At 41.7% G+C, this 24,212-nt stretch overlaps 4 protein-coding genes across 5 annotated transcripts; 2 read left to right on the forward strand and 2 right to left on the reverse strand.

Moving 5' to 3' along the window:
- The first annotated feature begins 1,391 nt into the window (after positions 1-1,391).
- Positions 1,392-11,269, forward strand: LOC135605468 (uncharacterized). The gene is made up of 5 exons (XM_065095598.1): positions 1,392-1,896; positions 7,648-7,808; positions 8,241-8,271; positions 9,676-9,769; positions 10,700-11,269. The coding sequence occupies exons 1-5, from the start codon at positions 1,612-1,614 to the stop codon at positions 10,789-10,791; spliced, it is 663 nt and encodes a 220-aa protein (XP_064951670.1). The 5' UTR covers positions 1,392-1,611; the 3' UTR covers positions 10,792-11,269.
- A 588-nt stretch (positions 11,270-11,857) lies between these two features.
- LOC135605469 (uncharacterized) lies at positions 11,858-12,963 on the reverse strand. The gene is made up of 3 exons (XM_065095599.1): positions 12,669-12,963; positions 12,430-12,579; positions 11,858-12,329 (listed from the first exon to the last, which is right to left on the reverse strand). The coding sequence occupies exons 1-3, from the start codon at positions 12,780-12,782 to the stop codon at positions 12,273-12,275; spliced, it is 321 nt and encodes a 106-aa protein (XP_064951671.1). The 5' UTR covers positions 12,783-12,963; the 3' UTR covers positions 11,858-12,272.
- Positions 12,964-14,515: 1,552 nt separating this feature from the next.
- LOC135605470 (ras-related protein RABA5c-like) lies at positions 14,516-18,104 on the forward strand. Its single transcript, XM_065095600.1, has 2 exons — positions 14,516-14,942; positions 17,501-18,104. The coding sequence occupies exons 1-2, from the start codon at positions 14,612-14,614 to the stop codon at positions 17,812-17,814; spliced, it is 645 nt and encodes a 214-aa protein (XP_064951672.1). The 5' UTR covers positions 14,516-14,611; the 3' UTR covers positions 17,815-18,104.
- Positions 18,105-20,068: 1,964 nt separating this feature from the next.
- On the reverse strand, positions 20,069-22,433 carry LOC135605471 (transcription factor bHLH62-like). 2 transcript variants are annotated; one of them, XM_065095602.1, is made up of 7 exons: positions 21,434-22,428; positions 21,115-21,336; positions 20,958-21,023; positions 20,807-20,875; positions 20,680-20,736; positions 20,461-20,598; positions 20,069-20,387 (listed from the first exon to the last, which is right to left on the reverse strand). In XM_065095602.1, the coding sequence occupies exons 1-7, from the start codon at positions 22,214-22,216 to the stop codon at positions 20,286-20,288; spliced, it is 1,437 nt and encodes a 478-aa protein (XP_064951674.1). In that variant the 5' UTR covers positions 22,217-22,428; the 3' UTR covers positions 20,069-20,285. The 2 variants fall into 2 exon arrangements, with proteins under 2 accessions (XP_064951674.1, XP_064951673.1); XM_065095601.1 differs by having other exon boundaries at positions 20,461-20,736; positions 21,434-22,433.
- Positions 22,434-24,212: the final 1,779 nt, after the last annotated feature.

Raw genomic sequence — 24,212 nt, forward strand, 5'->3', positions numbered from 1 at the left:
CGGTGTCCACTGCCTCCGATGCCGGAAAGTTGCTTCCATGCGTGGCACCCATCTTCCGCTTGTGGCTGCAGGACGTTTTGCATTGCTAAAGGCACGAATAATGCTTCCGCAAGATGATAGGTGTGGAGACGGAGAGCATTGCCTCGCTCCATGTGAGGTGGGGGACGTTGCTGCGACTTTCTTGTCCCCGGGTGGGCGACCACTGCGGCCTCTTCTGGTGATCCATCTTTCACGTTTGTCGTATGCCGTCACCCAGTTGCATCATATGCAACCCTAACGACCCGTAAACATCGAGAGATGAACACCGCACGAACGACGGCGACAGCGATGCGAATGCTGCTGTGTCGATAATATAAAGCATCAGCTCATCATGGTTCGGGACAAGCCTTCTCCTTTCTAAACCCCCCGTAAGCTTGGCATAGGCACATACGGCTACAGCAGCGGCACCGTAAGCCATGCATGCATCCACCGCTTTAGCTACAGCGTCTCCACCTCCGTCCTACTAGTGGACCTCCGTCGTCTTCCTGCGCATAACGCCAAGGTCAGAGCCCTCTCAGGAGTCATGCACTTGGATCTGCCGGCATACGCTCCTCGTGGAGTCAGCACCTCCTACCCACTATCGCTGGCGGCCAGCGACGCACAGGACGCTAATGGAAAGGAAAGGTTACGCCAACATCACATGGCGTCGGAGACCACGAGCTGCCTCTATAAAAAGGGTTCCGAGGCGATCGATCATGGGTAACACAAACACACCGAGGCCAATGGGAGAAGAGAGAGAGTACAGCCTCGGCATGCCGCCAGTGAGAGTCCCAGGTGAAGGCTGTACCCGCTCTCTTCTTCTCTTGGTCTGTGATGCAAGTCATCTCTTCCTGTTTCTTCCAGGTACAGACAGTGTCATCGATCTGAAACATGAAATCTACACACATCACATGAGAAGTGCAAGAACTCTAATCGCCTTTGGATCTTCCTACATCCATCAGAGAAGATGAGCTTTCTCTTTCTTACTTGTCTTTTTGGTTCATTTCAAGATCCTACACCAATCGAATTTAGGTTGGCAATTGCATACCAGTCTGTAACATAAATATGGAGGAAGTCTATTTGGTGCAAACTAACTACACACAGACATAGAATTATGTTGGTTTCTTTTATCTTGAATTAATTTGTTTGTGAATTAGATAATATTTTATCACACCTAATATGACAAATCAATAAATAATTGGCTTTTGTTATTGTCCTTTATATATATATATACATATATACATATATACATATATATATACATACATATATATATGCAAATATATCCATAAAAAAACTCAAATATTTAGAGATTTTTTTTATGGATATTAACGATAGAAATATTTGGAGATCACATAAACAATAAATACATTGCAATTTTTAAGGACAAAAATTGTCATTCTAATTCTTAATAGAGACCCAAAGAAACCAAAATATCAATTGACGTTAATACCCTCACGGAAGCGTAAGCGTTGGCATCGTTGTTAGGGGCATTAAGGTAACACGCATGACCATCACGGGACAAAAGAGCATTGACAGGTGCGGCGGTGCTCCGACCCGTGCCCTGCGTCGCCGTAGCTTCGCGTTCTCCCCATGTTGCGAGGGGTCGTCCGGCGGCAGCCGCCGCCCTTGGGCGGTTTCAGCCTCCAGCAGTTGCGGTGGGGGCGCCCAGGCATGACACGCGTCCCGCCGCTGGGCAAGAAGGGCGTGGAGGGGAAGTCGGAGTGGTGGGCGGTGGACGGGGAGATGCACGAGATCGGCGAGCACGTCCCTCACCGCGAGCGGTTTCTCATCCCGAGGGACAACCTCCCCAACAAGCGCCGCAAGCAGATGCGGGAGCAGTTCATGCGCCGCACCCGCCTCGTCCTCAAGGATTCGGTAATGCCCCTTCCCACCTACCTGTTCTTGTGGATATCATCACTGACTCCAAAGGGAAGACGAGCACACTAACTATTATGGGGTCGTTAGAAAGACCGAGTTTTTATCGAGGCTTTCTTAGTCCTGTTGTTCTGTAAACCTTTAAGAGACAAATCGACAAACAATAAGTGAGCATAAACGGAAACATAGTGTTTTGTTCATCATACATGCTTGTTTGGAGGATGCCATCTTTTTTTATTATATGAAACGTTAAATCTCACCTTGTGCGGTGATTGAGAAGCGGCCACCGTTCTGACACGGACTTAGCTGGTTTTGCCTAAGTCGTGCGGCACCCTTGCGCGTCCGTCCGCAAAGGTCAGCCTCCCCGAAGCCTCCCATTGTCCCTTAGGACCAACAAAAGAGAGAACGGGTTAAAGAGAACGCCTCAAACGGGATCCACAAGCAAACATGTCCGAAAAACACTTCATAGACAAAACAAATTACAAACAGACTTTACAAGCTCTGAACAGTGGCACAACAAAGGGTAAAATGGTCCATTACAGACCGAAAAGCTCTCGAGCGTGTCCACATGACACAACCTTTATTTACAAGCCTAAAGAGGCCACCAACCCAACTAAAATGGGACTATTAAGCCTTCGGCCGCCCCTTTACATTCTGTACAAGGCATGAACATGCCAAAAGACACGGACATACATAAGCATTACATCAAACACCTTGTTTAGAAGTTTGTCCGTGACATTCTCCCCCACTTATCCCTTCGACGTCCTCGTCGAAGCCTTTGTGAACACTGCAACTCTTCGCCTTTGCTGAGTCTTCAATCTTCTGCTCCAGCTGCAATGCGCCTCCTAGCTCCCAGCTGCTCTCCGCTGCTGTTTTTGAGTAGTCGAACCTTTGATCCGCCATGCTGCTTCAACTCGCCAATGACTCTGACTCTGGTGTGGGGTTGGCTGAGTTGTGTTGATCCTCGTTGATTCCTGCGGATCCACCAAATGAAGGAAAAGACCATTCTTACTGCGCCAGTTTCTCAAAATTTCCACATGCTACTTGAACTGGGTGGATGCTTGTTGGAGCTTTAACGAGCATCGCCTCGCAAACTTCTGAAGTTTTGGGTCCTTCCTCCACAAAATCTGCTCATTGACTCTTCTTTCAGTTAGTTGTCACATCCAAGTAGGTTCGCATCACTTCCGCTTTCGATTGGCATTTCGTTGGGAAATGAAGCGGACAATCTACTCTCAATAGCACTGATCACCGTTGGTGAGGATTTGACAACTATTGTCTTCCATTATCTTCGAAGGGTCTTTGAACTTGTGCAGAGCTCCTCTGCTAGATAGATAAGAGAACTGGGGTACTCGGTTTCGCCCATTCTCTTAAGAGTTGAGAAGGCAAAGGTTACTTGACTTCGCCCGCCTCCTCGAAGTTGTACTTCTTGCATCGAGCTGGTTACTGGCCTTCGCCTGCTCTTTGCTCACACTTCTGAAGCACTTGAAGTGTTTGCACTCCTTGCGTTGAGTTAGCTACTGTGATTCACCTTCTCAATGCCATTGAACTTCTGGAATGCAGGAAGTTTTCACCCCAACTTGGAGTAATTCTCTGATAGATGAGGTCGCCTCTGGGATTGTACCGTCTTCTCCATCAACCTTGCCGCCTACTCCACTGAGTAGCAAAGGTACAGCACCACGTACTGCCTGCTTCGTTCCTTGGTCGTTCACTCTTGCATGACCCGAAGTCCTTCACTTACGGCTATCTTGATGAGAAACTTGTTGACACCGGTCTTACGAAGTTTCTTGGCCTCTGCCCTTCAGCCTTGTCTCGGTACTTGGAGATTGCCTCTCCATGCTCCACCTCCTCGGCCCCTTTCACGACCAAGCGCTCTCCCTCCGTGAGAGCAAGGGATCAATGACTTTGACGGAAGTCCCGCCTCTGCGGTACCATGGCGCTGCCATGCCCATGGCCCTACTATCCGTCGCCTCGCATCTACATCCCTTTTCTTCACAATCAATAGATATGCCTTCGTGACACTCCTCTGAGTCCACCTCCATTCTCACTGATTGCTTGATTTTGGGTAGCTAAGTCCCTCTGGACTTGTCGTCGCTTCCTCGCCCCTTTCGACCTCCTGCTTCAACACCTCTGTGTTCTCCAAGCAGTCTGTTTGTTCGATGGAAAGACAGACTGCAACTCCCATGCATGGCCTCTGCCATCACATTGTAGGGTTTGCACCGATTCTGTTCTCCTTAGCTTCCTTGGTAGCAACGTTCGCTTACTCGACCTTGTCCTCTGACTTGTCGGGCTCCCTTAAGCGAATATGAGCTCTGGAGCAGTCCAACTCTCCAGCTGCTTCGATCATACCTCTGCATGATCAAGTCCCTCTCATGGGACTCACTGGTACTTGCATTCGAACTTTTCCCTTGGTGGAACCCAGCCCCCATATGCTGATGACCAAGGTTTTCATCCGATGCAAAATTCGGTGCACGCCCGGAAGACCCGCCTGTGCGGTACCATGGCCTTCACTCCTTGAATCCATAGCCCTTCTTGCCGTCGTGTTGTTCACCAAAGCGGAGCTCCCAGTAGCTCCCGATCATACCTCCATATGATCTAGTCCCTCCCGGGACTCTGTCGTGTGTATCGCATTGCCACGAACTGTCCCACCACGATCCGCTGCACCATGTCGCCTCCTGGTGACATCTCCATTGCATTCTGATCCTTGTGGAATAAACTCGAATTGTGAACCCTCCATGTGTGGCCTCTGCCAATACATCGCAGGGTCTCCTCCACCTTCGATTTTGTTCGCTCCTTTGGCAATCGACCTTCATCCACCCACTCTTGGGTCACACCTAGATGAAGCACCGCTCTAGGACAGTCCGTCGCCTAGAAGCTCCCGAAGTCCACCGACTTCGCTGTAAATTGTGCACCATTGCCTGGATCCTGGGCCTCTGCCCCTACCAGCACAATCTCCGCTGCGCACCGCTTCCTTCATAGCAACTCGAATGGCAACACTATGGCATATTCTTCAAGAGTACCCGCCTCTGCATCCTCTTGCCCCGTGCTAAGGCCTTCTGAACTCAATTTCGCCTCCGCAAATTGAGTCGCCTTAGTTCCTCCATCAAATGTTCCTCCGAGATAAGGTGCATGTGCCCCGAAGCTCCCTTCGTCTTTGGCACCTTGCAAGATGAGTCTGCTCCGTCAGAATGAAGGACCCATGGAACAACATGATCTTACTCTTGCCTCTGCAAGAGTTCATGTCCTTGACCTCTGTCTAAGGAAAGCACTGTGCCTCTGCTCCATGTTCCAACTTCTATGCTGGCTCCCTTCAAGCGGCTTGAGTACTTCGCCAAGTTACCCCCAAGTTGCTCCGCTCCTCGTTTTTTTGCATTGAGTTGATGGTGGCCCTCACGCCCACCATTCCACGGGTCAGCCCTCCCTTGAGTCCGATCTCCATATCGACTCTAAGTGTGCCTTCATTTAAGTTGCTTCAGGTCGCTCCCCCACTTGATCTCGCAATGCATCCACCCATGCATTCTCTCGAGCGAGATCATGTGACAACTCCTCGCTGCTTGCTCGGTCCATTGAGCTTCGTGGAGTTGTTGTTTGTGAGGTACTCCTCCTCAACATGTGAAGTCCGTCTCACATGATTCTCCCTCTGGAGAGCCGAGACTTATCCCTCCTGGATAACTGTCCCGTTGGAGCAACATCTCTCTTCGTTTCGGAGACCACCATCCCCTTGGACTACTCCGATCTGCTGAACAAACTGTGCATTGTTCTGCCTCTTGCAAACGCACTTGCTAGATTGCGCCTCTACGTCAATACAGCCACCGCTGCACCCCTCCAGGCCTAGCAACATGCTGAACTCGTTGCACACTTCAGCCTCCTCCGGACGTATCCTTCGCATGCCGAAGAGAAAGTTTCAATGCTCCATGGCGCCGAGTCTCGGTCGCCTTGGGATGGCCACGAACAATCCATCGTCCGCATACAAGCCCATGCATGAGTACCGAATTCTTCGAGTTAGCAATTCCCCTCACCTCTGTGAGCTTTGCACAACTCTTTCGGTCGCTGAGCAACTCATTCCACTTTGCATGGTCTCGTCCTTTTGCCAAGCGCCTCGCTTGCCTTGAGCACCATCAAGTAAAGTTGTCAACGTTGAGCCGTAGCTCAAACTCAGCCATCCCAACCTTTGTGCGCTCCAGATTCTTCCAAGCTTGCCTGTTCTCGTGGTGCCTCTTGCGCGAAGGGTTGGCCATTCCTCTGAATGCCAATCTCAGATGCCCGCTCCTTTGAGCGACTCTTTTCCCTACATCTCCATGCCCGTTTTCCCTCAAACGGTCGCGCATGTGCTGACTGCCCTCAACGCAGCCCCGCTAGGTCCCCCACGTTTGCATGTCAAGTGTTTCTATGAGTGCTTGTCCCGCTCTGATACCATATGACACGGACTTAGCTGGTTTTGCCTAAGTCGTGCGGCACCCTTGCGCGTCCGTCCGCAAAGGTCAGCCTCCCCGAAGCCTCCCATTGTCCCTTAGGACCAACAAAAGAGAGAACGGGTTAAAGAGAACGCCTCAAACGGGATCCACAAGCAAACATGTCCGAAAAACACTTCATAGACAAAGCAAATTACAAACAGACTTTACAAGCTCTGAACAGTGGCACAACAAAGGGTAAAATGGTCCATTACAGACCGAAAAGCTCTCGAGCGTGTCCACATGACACAACCTTTATTTACAAGCCTAAAGAGGCCACCAACCCAACTAAAATGGGACTATTAAGCCTTCGGCCGCCCCTTTACATTCTGTACAAGGCATGAACATGCCAAAAGACACGGACATACATAAGCATTACATCAAACACCTTGTTTAGAAGTTTGTCCGTGACAGTTCGCTGAAAGCAATTTAGGTTGCAGAATAAATCGCGTGTCCTGAGGAAAAGGAATTGTCTATTAGAGGTTCTCATAAAGTTGATGCATCTCTTGCAATACATGAACAGAGTTGATTAATTTATTAGCTTCTTGCATTTTGCTTCTTTGAATTGATAAAGGTTCATTACACATTCTTCAGTTGGAATCTTATCCTTTTGTTCTGACTATTAAGTTCAATTGACCTTTGAACCTGTTGACCAAGTCTTACAAAATGTGCTTCTATATTTATTTTTTCCTACATTTGTGTGTGAAATTTCTGGCATTGTTTTTTCTGTTTGATAGCATATCTCGTGTTACTTGTGAGGGTGTGATGTTGGATATTTACCTGATCTCATGGGTTTAGCCTAGCAGATATTCACTTTAAGATAATGCGAGAAGTGCTTCACTATAACTAACAAGTTACATTTGTACCACTTTCATCTTTGTGCTTATAGAAGATCCTAATATTAAATTGGTTTTTTAAGAATCATGACCATAAAATCATTGGCTGAAATATTGGAATCAGATTTCCTCAAATCCGTAAGTTGGTTACTCTAGGCATTAACTCCAATCGTTGTAAGCTTGTCCTGATATAAACTGTTGTCATTTTTATTTTTGGGTATATGTTTGTTGGTAATATTACAGAGTTCTCAGAATGTTGAAACTTCATATTAATAACATTGCTAAATACTTTCTTTTTTAGTTGTGTGTAGACATGCCTTTACATGTTCAAATATACAGGTTCTACTTCATAACTTGGTCTTCTGGTTCCTCTTATATTGCAAACAATTTTAAGCGAATTACGCTATCATCAAAATGTGCAATAATCATGTCACGGTTTGAAGATGCTAAGTCCAATTATCTTACAGGAGCATGAACCTTGGTGTAAAAAGTACATGGAATTATATCAAGAGCTTAGGGAGAATTGGGAAAGGCTTTACTGGGATGAAGGCTATTCGAAAAAGATTGCACAAGATCATGCCAATTATGAATCTTCCGAAGATGATGATTTGGACTTTTCACCATATAGGTATAGATATTAGAGATCTATTCGCAAAGTATGCTTTCTACATGAGAACTATATAATGAGATTCTTACATTTTAGTTGGGACTGGAATAAGTCACACCTTTATTTGGACCATGCTCTCTCTCTCTCTCTCTCTCTCTCTCTCTCTCTCGCTTGCTCGCTCGCTTGCCAATTTAGTTGACAGTCATGGTTAATTCATAAATGAAAAAATAATTGATAATGGGCCACTGCTATTTCTTTTCTTTCTCTAACATCTTCTACATAAGTAATAATGTGGAGGGCTAATGCTCGTAGGCAGTTACAGTTATTGCGTGTCATATTTCTACAACATCTGAAGTATATGATTCTGGTCAAAGAGTTAGCCATTTCTAAATTTGAATGATCATAACTTTTAAAAAACTAGTTCAGTTTACGTACTTCGTCTTGTTGTTGCAGGCAAAGGCAATCACATGCCGAGCTAAATAAGGTACTGCTATGTTAACTTTTGGAGTTCTTGCTATAGTATGCTTTTGTGATGTTTCTTTTTGAAGTTTTCTGGTGGATGATATTTTATAGTTCTTGTTACCATTTTTAGCATGTATATATATCCAGCTTAGCAACATCATAGTATCGTTAGAGAATATTAGAGCTAAAGTAGATATGAGCAAGGAGCATGATGCTCTTTAAAAGTTCTGTTGAGTCGTTTAAGGATTTCAGGCCGAAAGCTGATAGTATGCTTATCTTGACCATTTGTATTGAGATGTTGATGATTTTGATTGATACATTATACTTGATTCAGCATGTCAAAGAATCCATAGTGCATCAGTTTTACATGACTAATAGTAATCATCATGACTTTCTTTTCATTTGTCTTTTATTTAGATGTAATTTTAAAGGAATCCATATTTTTCAAATCGTCATTGTTGGTGTTTGAACCATTTAATTTCTGCTGAAACCATCTTATTCTAGGTGAATTTTGCTCAATTGGCTTGGATACAAATAACCAATGACAAAACTTATCTGCCTGGACTGAAACCATAATTGCTATATACTCATGACATGCTATATCTTATTCTCCAGATAGGCTGATTGCCAAATGCCTTTCCTTAAATCTGTCTTCTAAATCATCTCCATTGTATTTCTTATCTTATGTTCAGTAGTTTATTGGCTGCTTACCTGTTGTAATTTTCTTATCTGATTTGTATGATTTGTTTGCTTAGAAAAATCACTTAAGCTATCCTTTGCCTAAAAGCAGCTAGTACAATGTGTTATAATTTTGAACACCCTGAAGTATCATTAGTCATTAATTAAATGTTTTGATAATGCCATTTTCCTTTAACCTAGTAACTCTTCTAGATAAGGATGAAGGTAGAGATCACTGTTTGTAACCGTATTAGAGACTTTGAATAACATATCAATCATGATGGAAATGAAATCAATATCATCTGTAAGCCAGTGAGGAAATTATTCATTTAAGAAAACAAGTCTGATTTCTGTTTGATATTTTTTCCTGGTTTAAATATTTATGGAAACCTGACATATATGGCTACTGCTAATTTAGACTTGAGGCATTTAATGCCTCTGTTTAACTTGAATTCCCAGGATTTTTTGGCAACAAACTTTTCCCTCATTTATGTAAAGAGAGATTTTGTTTGATCAACACTTTATTGTATCCTTAGGTGCATAAAAATTTTGGCTAGAGGCGAACAAATGCATGTTTCTCTTTCTTTCTTGAGGATTTGATATTGATTATATCTTTTAAAAAAAGAATTCCAAATGATAGGAGCCTATCTTTCCAATGCAAGCTAGGTTTCATTGTTGACATGGGCTTTATCTAGTTAGTATCCTGTGACTTCGTGATAAAGTATAGAGTATACTCTTCTGAATGCAGGAACAAGGTCTCCAGGGAAATGAAACACGGCAAAGGGTTAGCCAAGTACGTGATAAATTTGAATATGACAGAGAAAGAAGAATGAGGGACAGAGGTTGGTCCTTTTCTTGGATTTCTCTTTCTTTTCTTTCTGTGAGGCCCTATGCACCTTATTATCTACTCTATCTTGTTTGTTTATAAATGGATTTAGTGGAAAAATTGATGTCTATTATGGCGTCTGATTGCCCTTGCTCATGCCGCTGGAACTTAAAATCCTTGACAACACGCGATGTTATTTATGCTGCTCCATTTCCAGGAATGATGATTTTATATGTGCTTTTTATCAGCGTCAGAATTTCTTTAAGGTTACATAGAGTGAGCGCCGATGCAGTTCAGAGAAAATCTGTATTTGTGATGATGACAAAAATTTATAGCAAAGAAATATGCTGATTCTTGGTTTCCTTTTTGTATTTCAATTTGCTTTTCCTAAGTTTTCATGTAAGATTCACCTTTGCTAGGCATGTAGCTTGCTCCATGCCTAGGCTCGAGAGAACCTTAGACCTCAGGATGTATCCTTTAACAACATTTAATTATTTGATGAATTTAGTCTACATGAGACAGTGGTCCAGCCAGTTAGTGAGATTCCTAGGTCGCCCTCTCTGCCAAACTATAGTATAAATTGCATTCCTAGGATATCATCTTAGTCAGATGCCTTTTGTAAGCTAGTCTTTTTCTCTGCTAGTGTCATTTTTCCCCTTTTAACAAGTGCACAATCTACATTAATTCACAACAGAACTGGACTTTAGAACTAACAAGGGTTAGTTTGGGTTTTCAACTGATGTTCGTAGGCAAACTACTTGAACTAGTATAAATGTCAAAGACTCAAATACCATGGTATATGATTCTTCTCCACATCAGAACATTTATTTGTAGCATTGCCCACCCATGATATTTAATAATATTTGAAACTCTTATGTACTTGGAATTCCATAGACATCTTTCAGTTCTTTCGTGTGGTCTCTGACATCATTCCTAAATCATGCAGCATTTGCTCCTATGAATACGGATAATGATTTTAACTTCCAAGATCGAAGTTCAAGGGTTCGGCCTTTCAATGCCAAGAAGTTCTTCCCTTAGCCTTTCAGAGACTGAGCAATTGGCACTTAACGGGTGGTGTGTCTCAAGGTTCCTTGTGTTCACAGTTTCAGCTTCTGACAAGTAAAAAGCAGTTTTTCTCATGGCAATCATGGATGCTTCTAGTTATATTCAGCTACAAAAATCAAGGTGAAAAATCATGGAACTCTCACTGCTTGAAGCAACATCCTTCAATCTAATTCCTCTACTTGGATAGAGGATGATGTAACTGTTATCCAGCTTGGTCGGGCTGCTTCTACGAAACTGACTATTAAGTTTGCAAGCCCTACTGTCATCTTTTTCGCTATTTTACTAAACATGAGAAATAGTAGCCTGTTATGTGTCTCTTTCTGTCTGGCAACCACTCTTAGATTCTAGAAAAGCAATATTTAGATCTAGTGGAAATAAAAGGAAAATGTGATGCTTATCAGAATTTGCTAAATTTTGCAGCACAGTTATTTAACCAATTCAATTTGTTTCATTCTAGCTTGTCATCTACATCGCTTAGACTGTGTGCATCTGAGTTTTCAAGTTGATATTTTTCTATGTTATATTGTACAGACTACAAATGTCTAGTTCTAGCAAGTTGAACTACACTAATTACTAGGTGGTGTACATCAAATTGTTTTATTCTAGCTTATCAGTTCCTTTTATCTTTTACATCAATTAGATGGTAAGTATCTGAGTTTTTGAGTTGACATTTTTCTTTTATATTGTAAAAGTATTTTTTTCTAGCAAAGTCAACTGCACTAATTACCTGTAGCATACATCAAGTGTATTAACCTCTCTCAACTTATTCCAAGTTGAGAGAGCATAGTGATTTCAGGTTCTAATATGCAGGTTTCTAAGGAGCAGAGAGGATGTTGGATCGAGTCTAATGTAGAACTTGAGTCATTGAGATATTGGATTTTGGTACTTGAGGTAGAAATATCAATCTCATCATCATTCTAAAGAAGAAAAAGGAGTTCATGACAATGAAACAACAATGTTCATTTTATATGATCTCAGTTACATTGTGTTTGAAAATCATGTATCAGCATTTTCTGTCTCCTCTTTTACTTTATAGAAATTTGGTTTCACTCTTGGAGAGTGGGAAGGACTAATGGTACCATATCACCACAGCCTTTTGGAGACATTAAACAGCTCCTTGTCCAACCCTTGCACTCTTCTGCTTGCAACTCCCAACCTGATGAAAGCTGGAGGACATGTAAGACTCTACCTGGTTTCAATGGTCTTTAAATGCCAACTTGAATGATACTATTGATTGACTAGTATGCTGTGTGTGTCATAGATAGTGGCAGATTGTGAGATCAATGCATATAGATTTCAAGCACAACAACAGAGTCTACCAATACCACCTCTCCACACTGCTGAAAGAAGGAAGGAAACATGCAAAAAAGTGCTACAAAAACTACACCCCTACTGATGCTCATCTTCTTCACCCTCATTACATTACTTCTACATCCTCTCTCTCTCTCTCTCTCTCAAGCAATGCAGTTGAGCCCCATGCATCCTGACACCAAGCTCCTCAGCAGCATCTTCTGCAATCAATGTTAGAACACAACACCCAGGATGTGATCTTTGCTCTAAACTTTGGTAGGCTATCACAAAAGAACACAAGCATAAAAAGACTAGGCTAACCCTCTCGGGCTTCTTGTGGAGGAGCTCAGGTGGAATCTTGTACAAGTCCTCGTCCACAGCCTTGGGAGCTCTTCCTCCCCTTGCTGTGGTCTGAGCTGCCACATCACACACCCTCCATTGCTTCCTCTGCTTCTCTCCTCCTCTCTTCACCTTGTCAACCACAAATCAGTGAACACCTTTGAGATCCTACAACTCAATGCAAAGCGTTACCTGGCAACATTCAACAATATATAAAGAACCTTTCTCTGGTGATGCTGGTGATGTTGATGATAAGCTGCTCTCACTGCCATGCGCAGATCATCCCAGTTATCCCAGTCCCCATACGCTGGAATGTGGTGCCTGCTCATCGTCATCTCCTACAACCAGAAAACAGCACGCTGCACTCTAGTACTGGTGCTTATAAAGAAGAAGCGAAAGAGAGAGAGGAGAGGAAGCAGTGGACTAGTAAGCAGTAGAGAGAGGTCATTGTCAATGGCACAGAGAGGCATGACGTGGCCTCCTCACCGAGGACACCATTCCCCCTCAGCCGAGTGTTTCCACTGCTTCTTATGCTCTGCTTTATGGCTTCCATCCCAAAGCCACCGTAAGGTTGGTTTCTTTAATGTCTCCACGCTTGGATTGCCGAGTCCATCAGGTGTTGACGTTTGAGCCAAAGGAAAGCTTTGCTCTGCAGCTTTGAAGGCCAAAGCTTACTGGTCTCCATCTTCATCTCTTTCCGGTCTGTCTTTCTGTCCTTCCGGTTCTATCGAAACCAAGACCTTGCTTGCTTGTAATGGGATTCCATTGCAGTTTTCGTGGGATCAATCAGCAAATAAGACAGTGGGAGTGTAGGACTTGGGTTGGGAGAAAGATGGAAATAATAATTATATATATATATATATATATATATATATAATTCATTATAATTAGTTATCCTTAGTATTTTAAAAAATTATATTAAAATATTTATGTTTACGAAAGTAAAATATTAAGATTTTTATAAAAAAAAATAATTTAATAAAATTAAATATTTTAATTTCATAAATATAAGGATTCGAATGTATCTTTTCAAAATAGGAATGCTAAAGAAAATAAATTATAGGGATAATATATAATTAGCCTAAAAAGTGATAGATTTTAGTAGAGCTATTTATTAACATTTCATTATACACATCCAATTTATATCCAAATTATTTTTTAATAGACTAATATTTAGATATCAGACGATTTGAAAGCTAAGATAAGATCTTTAGTAAATTTGAATTTATATGTTTTTATTTTCTATTTAAATGGATAAGCTTACACTAACCCATCAATTTTGGATTGAATTTGATTTTTTTTTCTTGAGAGGTATACAGAAAAAAAAAAATTAACATAATATATTTTTTATAAAAAAAAATCTGATTTATTTCATATGTTAAAGATGATGATTTGGCATTCGAATGAATAGTGGCCATAACCTTCAACCTTTAAATGAGTTCACAATGCCCAATAAAAGCTCCCAACATAATACCAAAGCAAAGAGATCTCAAAGTCTGAGCTGAGCTATCTTGTCATCACTCGTGTCAGTGATCGTGACACCATTTGTCTACTGAGATGATTTAGAAAAGGGGATGCCAAAAAGGCTATATGATCAACTTAAATAAAATTCGAGCAACTTTTAGTGGGGTTTGGAAATTAGTTTAATAGAAAAATAGGTGCATAAAGATATTGGATAAGATAAAATGCATTGGGTATTATATTTAGTGTCTTTATTGTTTTTGAATAGTAATAATTGGTTGAGCGTTTTTGGATGCTGACATCTCTCTTTTTTGGTCATTTGCGAAAATTGAAGGTTTTTTCTGATAGATCGCATAAAAAAAAGAGAAAGGCTTGAATACATGTAAGAAGGATCCTTTTTTGTTATGTATAAATATAGGGACTTTTTTGGATACTCACATCCCTTCTGAGTGAGAGAAACTCTTTTCAGTCATTTATGATAATTGAAGGGTGTTTCTGATAGATTGCATATAGGAAGGGTCGTTCTTTGTTATGTCTTAATACAGGGACGTTTTTGATAAAGAGCCCAAATCTAATACCAAATCTATTGCAAACCACCGAAATCACAGCTCACACACACACACACACTCGTCTCTCTACAGGACGAAGCTCATGTGGTGAGTCAAACGCACTCACTGGGAGGAGACGAGGTTGGGACGCGGCAATGGAGGAGGCGGAGGACGGGGAGCAGTACCTGTTCAAGATCGTCATCATCGGTGACTCGGCGGTGGGGAAGTCCAACCTCCTCTCCCGCTACGCTCGCAACGAGTTCAACCTTCACTCCAAGGCAACCATCGGCGTGGAGTTCCAGACCCAGAGCGTGGTCATCGACGGAAAGGAGGTGAAGGCCCAGATCTGGGACACCGCCGGCCAGGAGCGCTTCCGGGCCGTCACCTCCGCCTACTACCGCGGCGCCGTCGGCGCGCTCGTCGTCTACGACATCTCCCGCCGCACCACCTTCGACAGCGTCCCCCGCTGGCTCCAGGAGCTCGAAAGTATGTGTACCCACAGATGATGTTTTTGACCCTTGCTTATGCTTTCCATCTGCTATTGATTCTTATCTCCCCCTCGATCGATCTCGCCTAAAAGTTGGATCTTTTGTTTCCCTCCGTGGTAGATCTGACTTCTTGCTTTCGCTTTATTCCATTAATAGGATGACGAAAGGCTAAATCAATTGATGTTATCTCATCAAAATTGGGTTTTTTTCTACCCCTTTCTTCATTAGATCTCATAAATTTCTTCTATTATACTTCTTGTTGTTCTGTGCAGTTTAATGTCTTCAAAAGGGAGTTATAAGCATATATGATGCTTTGGGATACTTTCTTGAATGAAATCTTATAAATGGAGAAAGACAAAATAAGTTCAAGTCATGGATGGTCTACTTAGCAATATACTTGAAGACCTGCCATAGAGTAACAGTGGAATTGGTATAGGGATCAAACTTCGAAGATTTGTTGAATGAATTGGATAATTGTGTTGATTGAATAGTACTGTAAATTATTGAAACAAATAGACTTTCAATACCCAAATTTTCTCTTCAAAAAAGAAACTATCTACATATAGTGTTTGTCGATACCATCTTTATCTTTCCCGTGGACAGCTAAGGTTAAGAAGTCTCTATGAATGTCGTGCACAATATCCAATCGATATCTATCAATGGAAACACAAAGATATCAGGAGCTGATGCTAATTTTTAGCCAAAGAAAAATTTACTCAAGAAAGTAGGATTAACAAATTTGATGCCGAATTCTGTAGTTGAGCATCGAGCAAGCTTGTTTTAGACTTTTAGTAAAATTGAAATTCCTCATTTTTTGGATGACATTTAAATGGACATGGATGTAATACTATGGCCTTAGTTTTCTGTTTTGTCAACCAATTATTGTGAGAACTATACTACTTTGAGTATGAGATAAAACTGTCGTATGATCATTGTGAATATCGTTATTAGGCCTTTTTTTGTTTTTATTGTTGTCGTTTTAGGATCCAAAGGACACCATAATGGATGACCTAAGGGGCAAGCAAAACATCCGACAGTGCTTTGCGTTCAATTAGGATAAAACTGTGCAATGATGAAGAATAATAACATGCACTATGCAAAAGCATTGAACTTAAACATCATATCAGATCAATGTTGATATTAATAAATTTAAAGTTTGTGTGGCTGAGCATATAGTTTGTCAGTATCTATCATGATGCGCTGATGATAGGAAAGCTTAGTAGCCACATTAGGAAATGAGGATAGCTCTGTTTTTATTATTATTTCAGTGTTGGCTAATAATTAGAAGTGAGCTACTATTATAAATTGGAAATACATTTACTTCTTGCAGAAAGTCAATAACGGCCAACTAAACCGAGATGAACAATCCACTGAGAAGGCGATATAAGATCAGTCAACAGAAGAGGCACAGAGGATTAACAATATAAATAAGTTCGACAAACTAGTACTCTAGTGCTAAAAGAAGGTGAGGGACTAAAAATGCCATGTAGATTAGCCTTACAGAAACAGAAAACGATATTCAGATTAGACTTGTTTTATTGCAGTTTAATTGACTAAAAATAACTAGTTATTGACTTATTGCAGAAGTCCACGTAGATTAGTCTGACCCAAAAGTTAAAGTCTATCTTTCGTACTTGATTTTCCTTGCACCTCATTGCTCACTCTAGAGCAATTGATTAAGAGGGCTTTTTAACTGATAGTGAATTCTGGTAATTAGTCCAATGTGTCGGTGTGATCAAGAGGAAGGTCACTACTAGTATTTCTTGTTATGTTAATGTAAAATATATCTTCTTCATCATGTGATAATTTTTTAGGCTCGTCTTTGTGTTACTTGTAAATGTGTTTTTGCCTATGCCTGTCAATGGGTGATTATATTAATAATTAGAAGCCTCTGCATTTTTCAAACCCTCCACATTTTATTTTTAGGAACTCAATCAAGCTTTGTTTATATGTAGATACCAATATACTTTTCTTAGTTATTAAGTATCTCCTTTGCGTCCAGTTACTGTCTTCATTTTTGGTTAGTGAATGATGTGATTATAATTTCTCTAAGAACCATAATATATGTAGGATTGAAGTGAAACACATCGATAATACATTAAAAATCTTGTTAATTTGTTCTCATCTCTTTGTTTCTGAGGACATTACTTGCAACTTCCATATGTGTCAATCAGCAACTCATGAACCCTGCCACAAAATTGATCTTACCGAGATGGTGTAAACTAAAAGGTTTTGTTCAGGCTACTGGATGTATATGTAGCTCAAACTTCAAACTGATATAAACTTAGAATTTATATCTCAGATTTGATTGGTTATTTGAAATAAACAATCAGGAAAGCTACAGGTTTGCAATTGAAATTGGTTGACTAAAAACTAAATTGAGACCGAGATTATATAATCATAGATATCCTATTATATTAGCTTCTCATTGTGTTTTCAGCAGCTTTGCTGGTGTCTTTTCCAGATTCATATGCATGTGTTCTTTAGCATGTTTGATGATTGATATTATCCTATGAAATGCCATGTCTATACGTATTCTGATCGAACATAATGCAGCACATTCTGATACAACTGTTGCGAAGATGCTGGTTGGCAACAAATGTGACCTGGACAACATCAGAAATATATCTGTTGAAGAAGGAAAAAGCCTTGCAGAAGCTGAAGGGCTGTTTTTTATCGAGACCTCGGCTCTAGATTCTACAAATGTGAAGAAGGCATTTGAGATTGTCATCAGGGAGATATATAACAATGTGAGCAGGAAGGTCCTCAACTCGGATTCCTACAAATCAGAACTGTCTCTGAACAGGGTGAGCCTTACCAGCAATGGGAGCGATGAGACCAAGCAGACTTCCAGCAAGACCTGCTGCTGAAATTTTTTCTGTTAGTCCAGAAAATACAACAGTGTATCAAGAAATTTCTCAGTCTCCTAATTCTGTCAGAAAGTGGTTTTTGTTTGTCATGTTAGTGAGAGTTGTTCGTTTTTAGTTTTCTCATAAGTCATCAAGGAGCCAATATCGACATACGTCTGAACAAGCATGTAATATTCATCGTTTATTGTGGTTCCGGCATTATAGGGTTCTCATAATGGAGTGGTGTAGACACTTGTTATACATAACACTGCTTTAATACATTAGAAGTTTGAAAGACATTCATTTGTTTATGTTCTTGAAAGCCTTCATGTACCTTTTTCTTCTTGCTGTTGATCTGACATGGTAGACATGGAAGGCTTGCAAATTTCATGTAGCCTTTGGCAACAGGGACAGGGTGAGATTTAGCTGGTACTAACATTTTCCTAACAATTTTCATCTTTTGTATTCTGCTATTAATCATTACTATTACCAAAGCCTGGGCAGAAATGGACAGTGGTAGAACATGTTCTTTGTGAGTTATTCCCTTCTTAGTTTTCTTCTGGGAACTACAGTAACCTGGCTACCCTTAAGGAAGATATTTTCTCAGATTGCTGGTCTGCATCCCATAATAATGATCTAAAACCATCCTAATCATCAGCCAGTACCTTAATCATCTTAAATTTAATGTTCGTTTAGTTGTTCCCAAATCATGGAGACAACAACCATTTTGTGGCATCCAGGTTAATTAGGTGTGGAATGAGAAAAGATCACTCTCCAAGTTGGTTGACAGGGATGTTTGATCACTTCATGTATTTGGATTTAGACAGCTCAACCATGATATAGACCACCACCACATGAAGAAGAAATAGATTAATTGTGAGGGGATGTGAATGCTTCACCAAAATCCAATTATATATTGGCCAGCATAGTCTGATTACTGAATCATGATCGACATTGAGAATGAGATTGGGACTCAAAAGTCCAATGCAGTCTGGTTCCTGAAGGTCCTAAAAACTACTAAAGACAAATTTGATCCCAGGGATCCACATCATGTCATAATGCAATACCAAGTTGTTATCATCTCCTTGTTGCTTTGGTTACTAATTAGCTTTGTAGAGGCAATGCAGAGACCTTTCCTACATATTTCTCCAGGTTTAGAAGAGTTGATCATGTCCAAAAGATGAACTCAAGATTCAAGAAAGGTATAAGGAGCAAAGTGGTGATGAAACTAACAGACCAAGGTATGATTTGCCTGTTTAATTTCGAACCGAAGATCCTAAACTCTTTGGAGAGAAAAATATTGATCAACTTTTATATCGTAATTCTTGAAGGCTATGACAATTGATGTTCCAACCACCAACAAGTTTAATTATAATGCTTCGATGCGTGGACTCAATTCGGCAAAGTAGGTCCATGATCATGAGTAATACATCCAGGTGCATAATTAGTGAAGAACAAGAGAGGACAAAAGGAAAATAAAAAGCAGCAAGAGGGTGGCATGAGCAGTCCCAATCCATATTTGTCGAGACAAGCAAATTTGAGCTTCATCTGTTCTGAATGGTTGGTTGGGAAGATTTGGAGATTTTAGCTGGTTAGGATGGTTGGTGAAGCCAATGATAGTTACCTCACAGCCTGTGCTCTGATTTGGATCATGATCATGAGATTTATATCTGCATTGGAAGCAATAAAGCAGTGAAATCAGTAATACTCCAGCAAACACAGAAACCAGGTAAAGAGGATGAACAATATGACCTCAAGAAACAAAGATGACAGCCATGATGGCTGCTTCCACTGGAAGAAAACACCAGACCAGACCAAATCTTGTTTAGGTTTCACAAATCACCATGCAACTTGATATGAATGAATTGATGGCTACAACCAATCAGAGAGGAGAGAGAGAGAGAGAGAGAGAGAGAGAAGACTTCCAAAGGATTACACTGCTGGAAGGAATCTAAACCACCATGGCCATGGCCTCCAGCTAAATTGCTACTCTCTTGTATGATGATCTGTAAAGCCTTGGAGATCCGACTTTATGACAAGGGTTGTCTCCTCGATTGGTCCTTGTCAAATTCAAGTTTGCCAACCTAGTCAATCTGATGCCACTCCTTTCATTACAGAAGGTACCTGCAATGCTGATAGCATAAACAATCGGGTAGCTGCTAAGAATATCGACAGTGTTAGGTGGCTTAGGTTAATAAGATAGAAAGAGAGGTTGCAGATTCCGCTTGGTTTATGGTTGAGTTGACTCCAGCTCAAATAGGTAGTACTTTAAATGTAGAGCATGAGAGAAGACATCTCATTTCATCTTCGAGAGTTGAATGAGTGCATCCATCTCTCTAAACCAAGCAATAATCAGTCTTCTCGAAGATGGACTCAAACTTTTTCCACAGATTACATACAGAAGTCCTTTAATTTACTATGAAATCAAATGATCATAAGCAATATTCATGCAGCTTGTCCCTGAATTCATGGTGTGACCAGGTTGAGTCGATTCACTCTGCCAGCGAGCTTTGGGAGAAGGCGGCGGTCCCCTGGCTTTGCGCAAACCCCATCCGAACAGCATACTGGAGATCATCCTCCCACAAATTCCCGAGCTGCAGAATACCAGCATTGCTTCAATCGCACACTTTATCTTTATGCACATTCGGTTCATTTCAGCATCAGTACCTGAGAGGTTGCATCTGTGAATCCATCAAGCGGCGGTCGGTGCAGGGAGGAACTCGTTGGGTTTATGGTTGCGACGCTCTGCAGAGGTTGCTGAGCGTATGAGAATGCAGTGCTCGTCATGTCTAATGGATAGATTTGCTGTGGCAATGGAATAGGGTAAGCCTGATGCAAATTGGACAGAGAAGAGATGACGGATCGGAGAGAATTCGATTGCCTTACATCTTTTGGGAGGAAGTCCAGCTGAGGATTCAAGGTGGCCAGCTTCGTCGATAAGAACTGAAACCAGAGGATTGAAGTTTGAGCTGAGATATAATTGATCTTTGCTTTAATGGCTATAGTTCTATACCTCGACTTGGCGCTGCAACGACTGCACGTAGCCGATGATCTGATCCAGCTTAAGAGCTTTGCCAGTGATCTACATTTCAAGGCATCAAGATTACACTTTTGGATCAAGAACCGATGTGTTGCAGCACCAAACTACAGATCATTGAGCTGACCTTATTGCAACCCGGCACGAGATCTTGCAGGAGCTTCATCCTCTCGCTAATTTTCTCTCTTCTGACCTGGTAAATTGGGAGGGTGAAGATTGCACAGACAAACTGGAAATTAGGAAGACAGGAAGCTGATAACAGATGTGGAGTGTTCTTTGCTTACCCTCTCGGCGAGGCTGTGGCTGTCGGTGGCTTGCCCTCTTCTTGCCCTGACATGGATGTAGTCCTTGGGAGGCTCTGCTAGCTTGGCATTGTTCTCTTTTCCTTGTTCATGACCGGCATCACCGTTCTGCTCGGTCTTCGGCTTCGCTGCCGCATCCTTGCCAGCTCCATTGGTTTCAGCTGGTCTGCATCTCTTTGCATCCGAATTGTCCTCCTCGGTGGACTGCAGTCGAGGAATTCTCATGCTTTTAATGTTCGGTAAGAGATCTATGAACTAAATTGGATGAGAAATTTGGTGCCGCAATCAATCTGAGGCATACCATGGGATGATTCACAATGGAGGATGACAAAGACGCCTCCTTTCCTTTGGATTTCCGCTTCCTCGCGTTGATCTTTGTATCTAGTGCCGACGATGCATCCTGGCCATTACCGAGCCCCATTTCGTCCGGCGTCGAAGCTCCCGATGCCCTACCACCGAACTTGGACCTCAGCTCCATCTCCAAACTCTCTGGGTCCGTTACCGGGACACGCTTCCCGTCGTCCGGAACTCCCATCTGCGACCCATCGGCTGCCTTCAGAGACTGGCTGCTCGAGACCCTCGACAGCTTCCCTGCCTCTGGGAACCCAAATTGGCCCCTGAGCAAGTCGTAACTCTTCGCCCGATCCGAGTTGGATGGCGCGAATTGCGCTGCCGCCATTTGATTGCTTGGCATCACTCCTCCCCTGCCCTGCTGCTGGTGATCCGTCACGAAAAGGTTGAGCTTTCGGGGGGAGCTCAGCGGCGCGCTGTAACAGGACACGTTAGCACTGTGGTACAGCGAGGTCGGGGGGAACTCCCCGGCGTCGCAGACGCTTCCGAGATGGCCGAAGAGCTCGTGTATGACGACGCTGTCGTTAACGGTCGGCGGATTGGAGGACAGCGATGAGACGAGAGAACCCAGGGACGAGCCGGACTGGACGTTGTGGTGCATCAGCTGCGCCCAGCCGAGGTTGAGGAAGGTCGGCGGCAATCGGTCGTCGGCGGCGCCGCCGGAGTTCAACTCAGGCGGCGTCGTCGCGTCAGGCGACTGCCAGTTCACCCCGAAAAATCGCTCCTTTTCCATTCCTGAGGGTGAAGGTTGCAGCGAGAGGCGCGAAAAAGAGGCAAAGATCGGATTTTTATGGCAAGGTTGGGAAGAAGAACCAAGAATGCGAGGGGTAGAAGAAGAAGAAGAAGAAGAAGAACAGAGACGAGAGGAAGAAAGGTGGAGTCGTTGAGCTCTAAGTATATATATAGAGAGAGAAATGGGGAGGTTGAGAGAGCGCAATGGACGGAGGGGATTCCGAGCTTTGAACGCAAGAGTCGGTGTATGCCCCTCTACTAATGGATACCTTTAATGGTAATTAGCTTAGCTTAGCTTCGGGGAAAGAGAGAATAGGAAAAGAACTGCCTGAGGGGCTTCAACTTCCTTCTTTCCTTGTCCAAAACAATAACTAGATGTAGAGAGAGAGACAAACAAGTTGAGAATTCCTTACAAAACTCTCTTCGGTTTCACCATTCAAGTGTTTTTGGTCAGAGTTCTTAATTTAACAAGAGGTAAGTGATTAGCAGTATCTTCCTTGTCATTTATATGAGAGAGAGAAAGAGAGAGAAACTAAGTTGAGAAGCCTTTGAGATTAAAAATCTCTTTGGTTTCACCTTTCAAATGTTTTGGTCATAGTTCTTAGCTTAACAAAGTGTGAAAGCTTAGTAAATTCTAAGCCAACATTTTCTTTCTTGTAATTTCTATGAGAAGAGAGAGAGAGAGAGAGAGAGAGAGAGAGAGAAATAAAATGGGAGGTTTTTAAGGATAATATCCTAAGAGCAATAAATTGTTCTTAACTTAACAAAGGGTGAAAGATCAATACATCCTAAGCCAATTGTTTCTTTCTTGTGGTTCCTGTGAGAAGAGGAGAGTAGGGAGTCAGAAGTCTCTGACTAAAATCCCTGTGGTGAATCTCAACTTAACAAAGGGTGAATGATCAATAAATTCTAAGCAAACATCTCTTTCTTGTAATTTCCATGAAAAGAGAGAGAAGAGAGACAGAAACAAAGAGGTTTCGTTTCAAATCACAGGAAAGATTGACAGACTCTTCAAGGGTTGATCTGACTGATTGAAGGATGAGTGAATCTCCATTCCATGGAATCCTTCTTCTCATTATGTTCGTATGCTGTTTCTCTTGGAGTGCCTGCAAGCTGCATGTCAGACAATGGTGTGATGTTGACCATAGGAAATCTGAGATGAGCTTCAAAAATGTTGGAATCCCACATTTGGTAATGTCAAACCTATTAACAATGCTTTCTCACTTTATGATCCATCCATCATCCTTGGATCCCATATCTAACAGTGGAAGAAAGATCTTTAGGGGAAGGCTAATGCTTGTCATGTTCTTTCTTTTTATTTCTTGATCTCAATATATTATTCACACTTACCAATATGTAAAGAACACAGAACAAAGAATTTTTCTTGTCAGCAAAATTGAGACTAAAGTTCCCTTGAATTCATTTACATTCACATTTGTGGGTATGAATGAACTTTATAATCAGCTTTAATCTCATTTACAAGTTATTAATATGCAATCAGTGACCACATCTTTAGCAACTGAAAAAATAAAATAAAATTATTCACGATTATAATTCTATTGTTTTCATGAAAGACACTGTTGCAGATGCATTTTTTGTGGCTGAAAACCAGTGTTTTACTTCTGAAACACTCTTTTCTTCATCAAAAAACTAAAGAAAACCAGTTTTTGATTGCTCAGACATAAATTTTGTTTCTTTTAATTGTTTTCTTGAAAGAAAGAAAGAAAAACCTAAAGGCAACTTTTGTTCCTGTCAATAACTCAGTTGTTGAAGATAGTTGGTGGCTTCAAGTCTTGCTTAACTTTAGGAATCAAATTCAATCACCTGTTGCCATCCAATCAAAAAAAAAAAAAAGAGCTTGTTGGTAAAAAGCTAGAAGATTATTTCCCAAAGGGAAACAGTGTAATGCAAATATGAGCAATGATATGATTAGAACAGTATTACAATCATCAGAATGATGACTCTGACAACTAGGAAATCATAGATGTGAGTCTGTA

Source organism: Musa acuminata, chromosome BXJ2-2 (genome assembly GCF_036884655.1).
Source record: "Musa acuminata AAA Group cultivar baxijiao chromosome BXJ2-2, Cavendish_Baxijiao_AAA, whole genome shotgun sequence".
In the NCBI taxonomy this organism is placed as follows: Eukaryota; Viridiplantae; Streptophyta; class Magnoliopsida; order Zingiberales; family Musaceae; genus Musa; species Musa acuminata.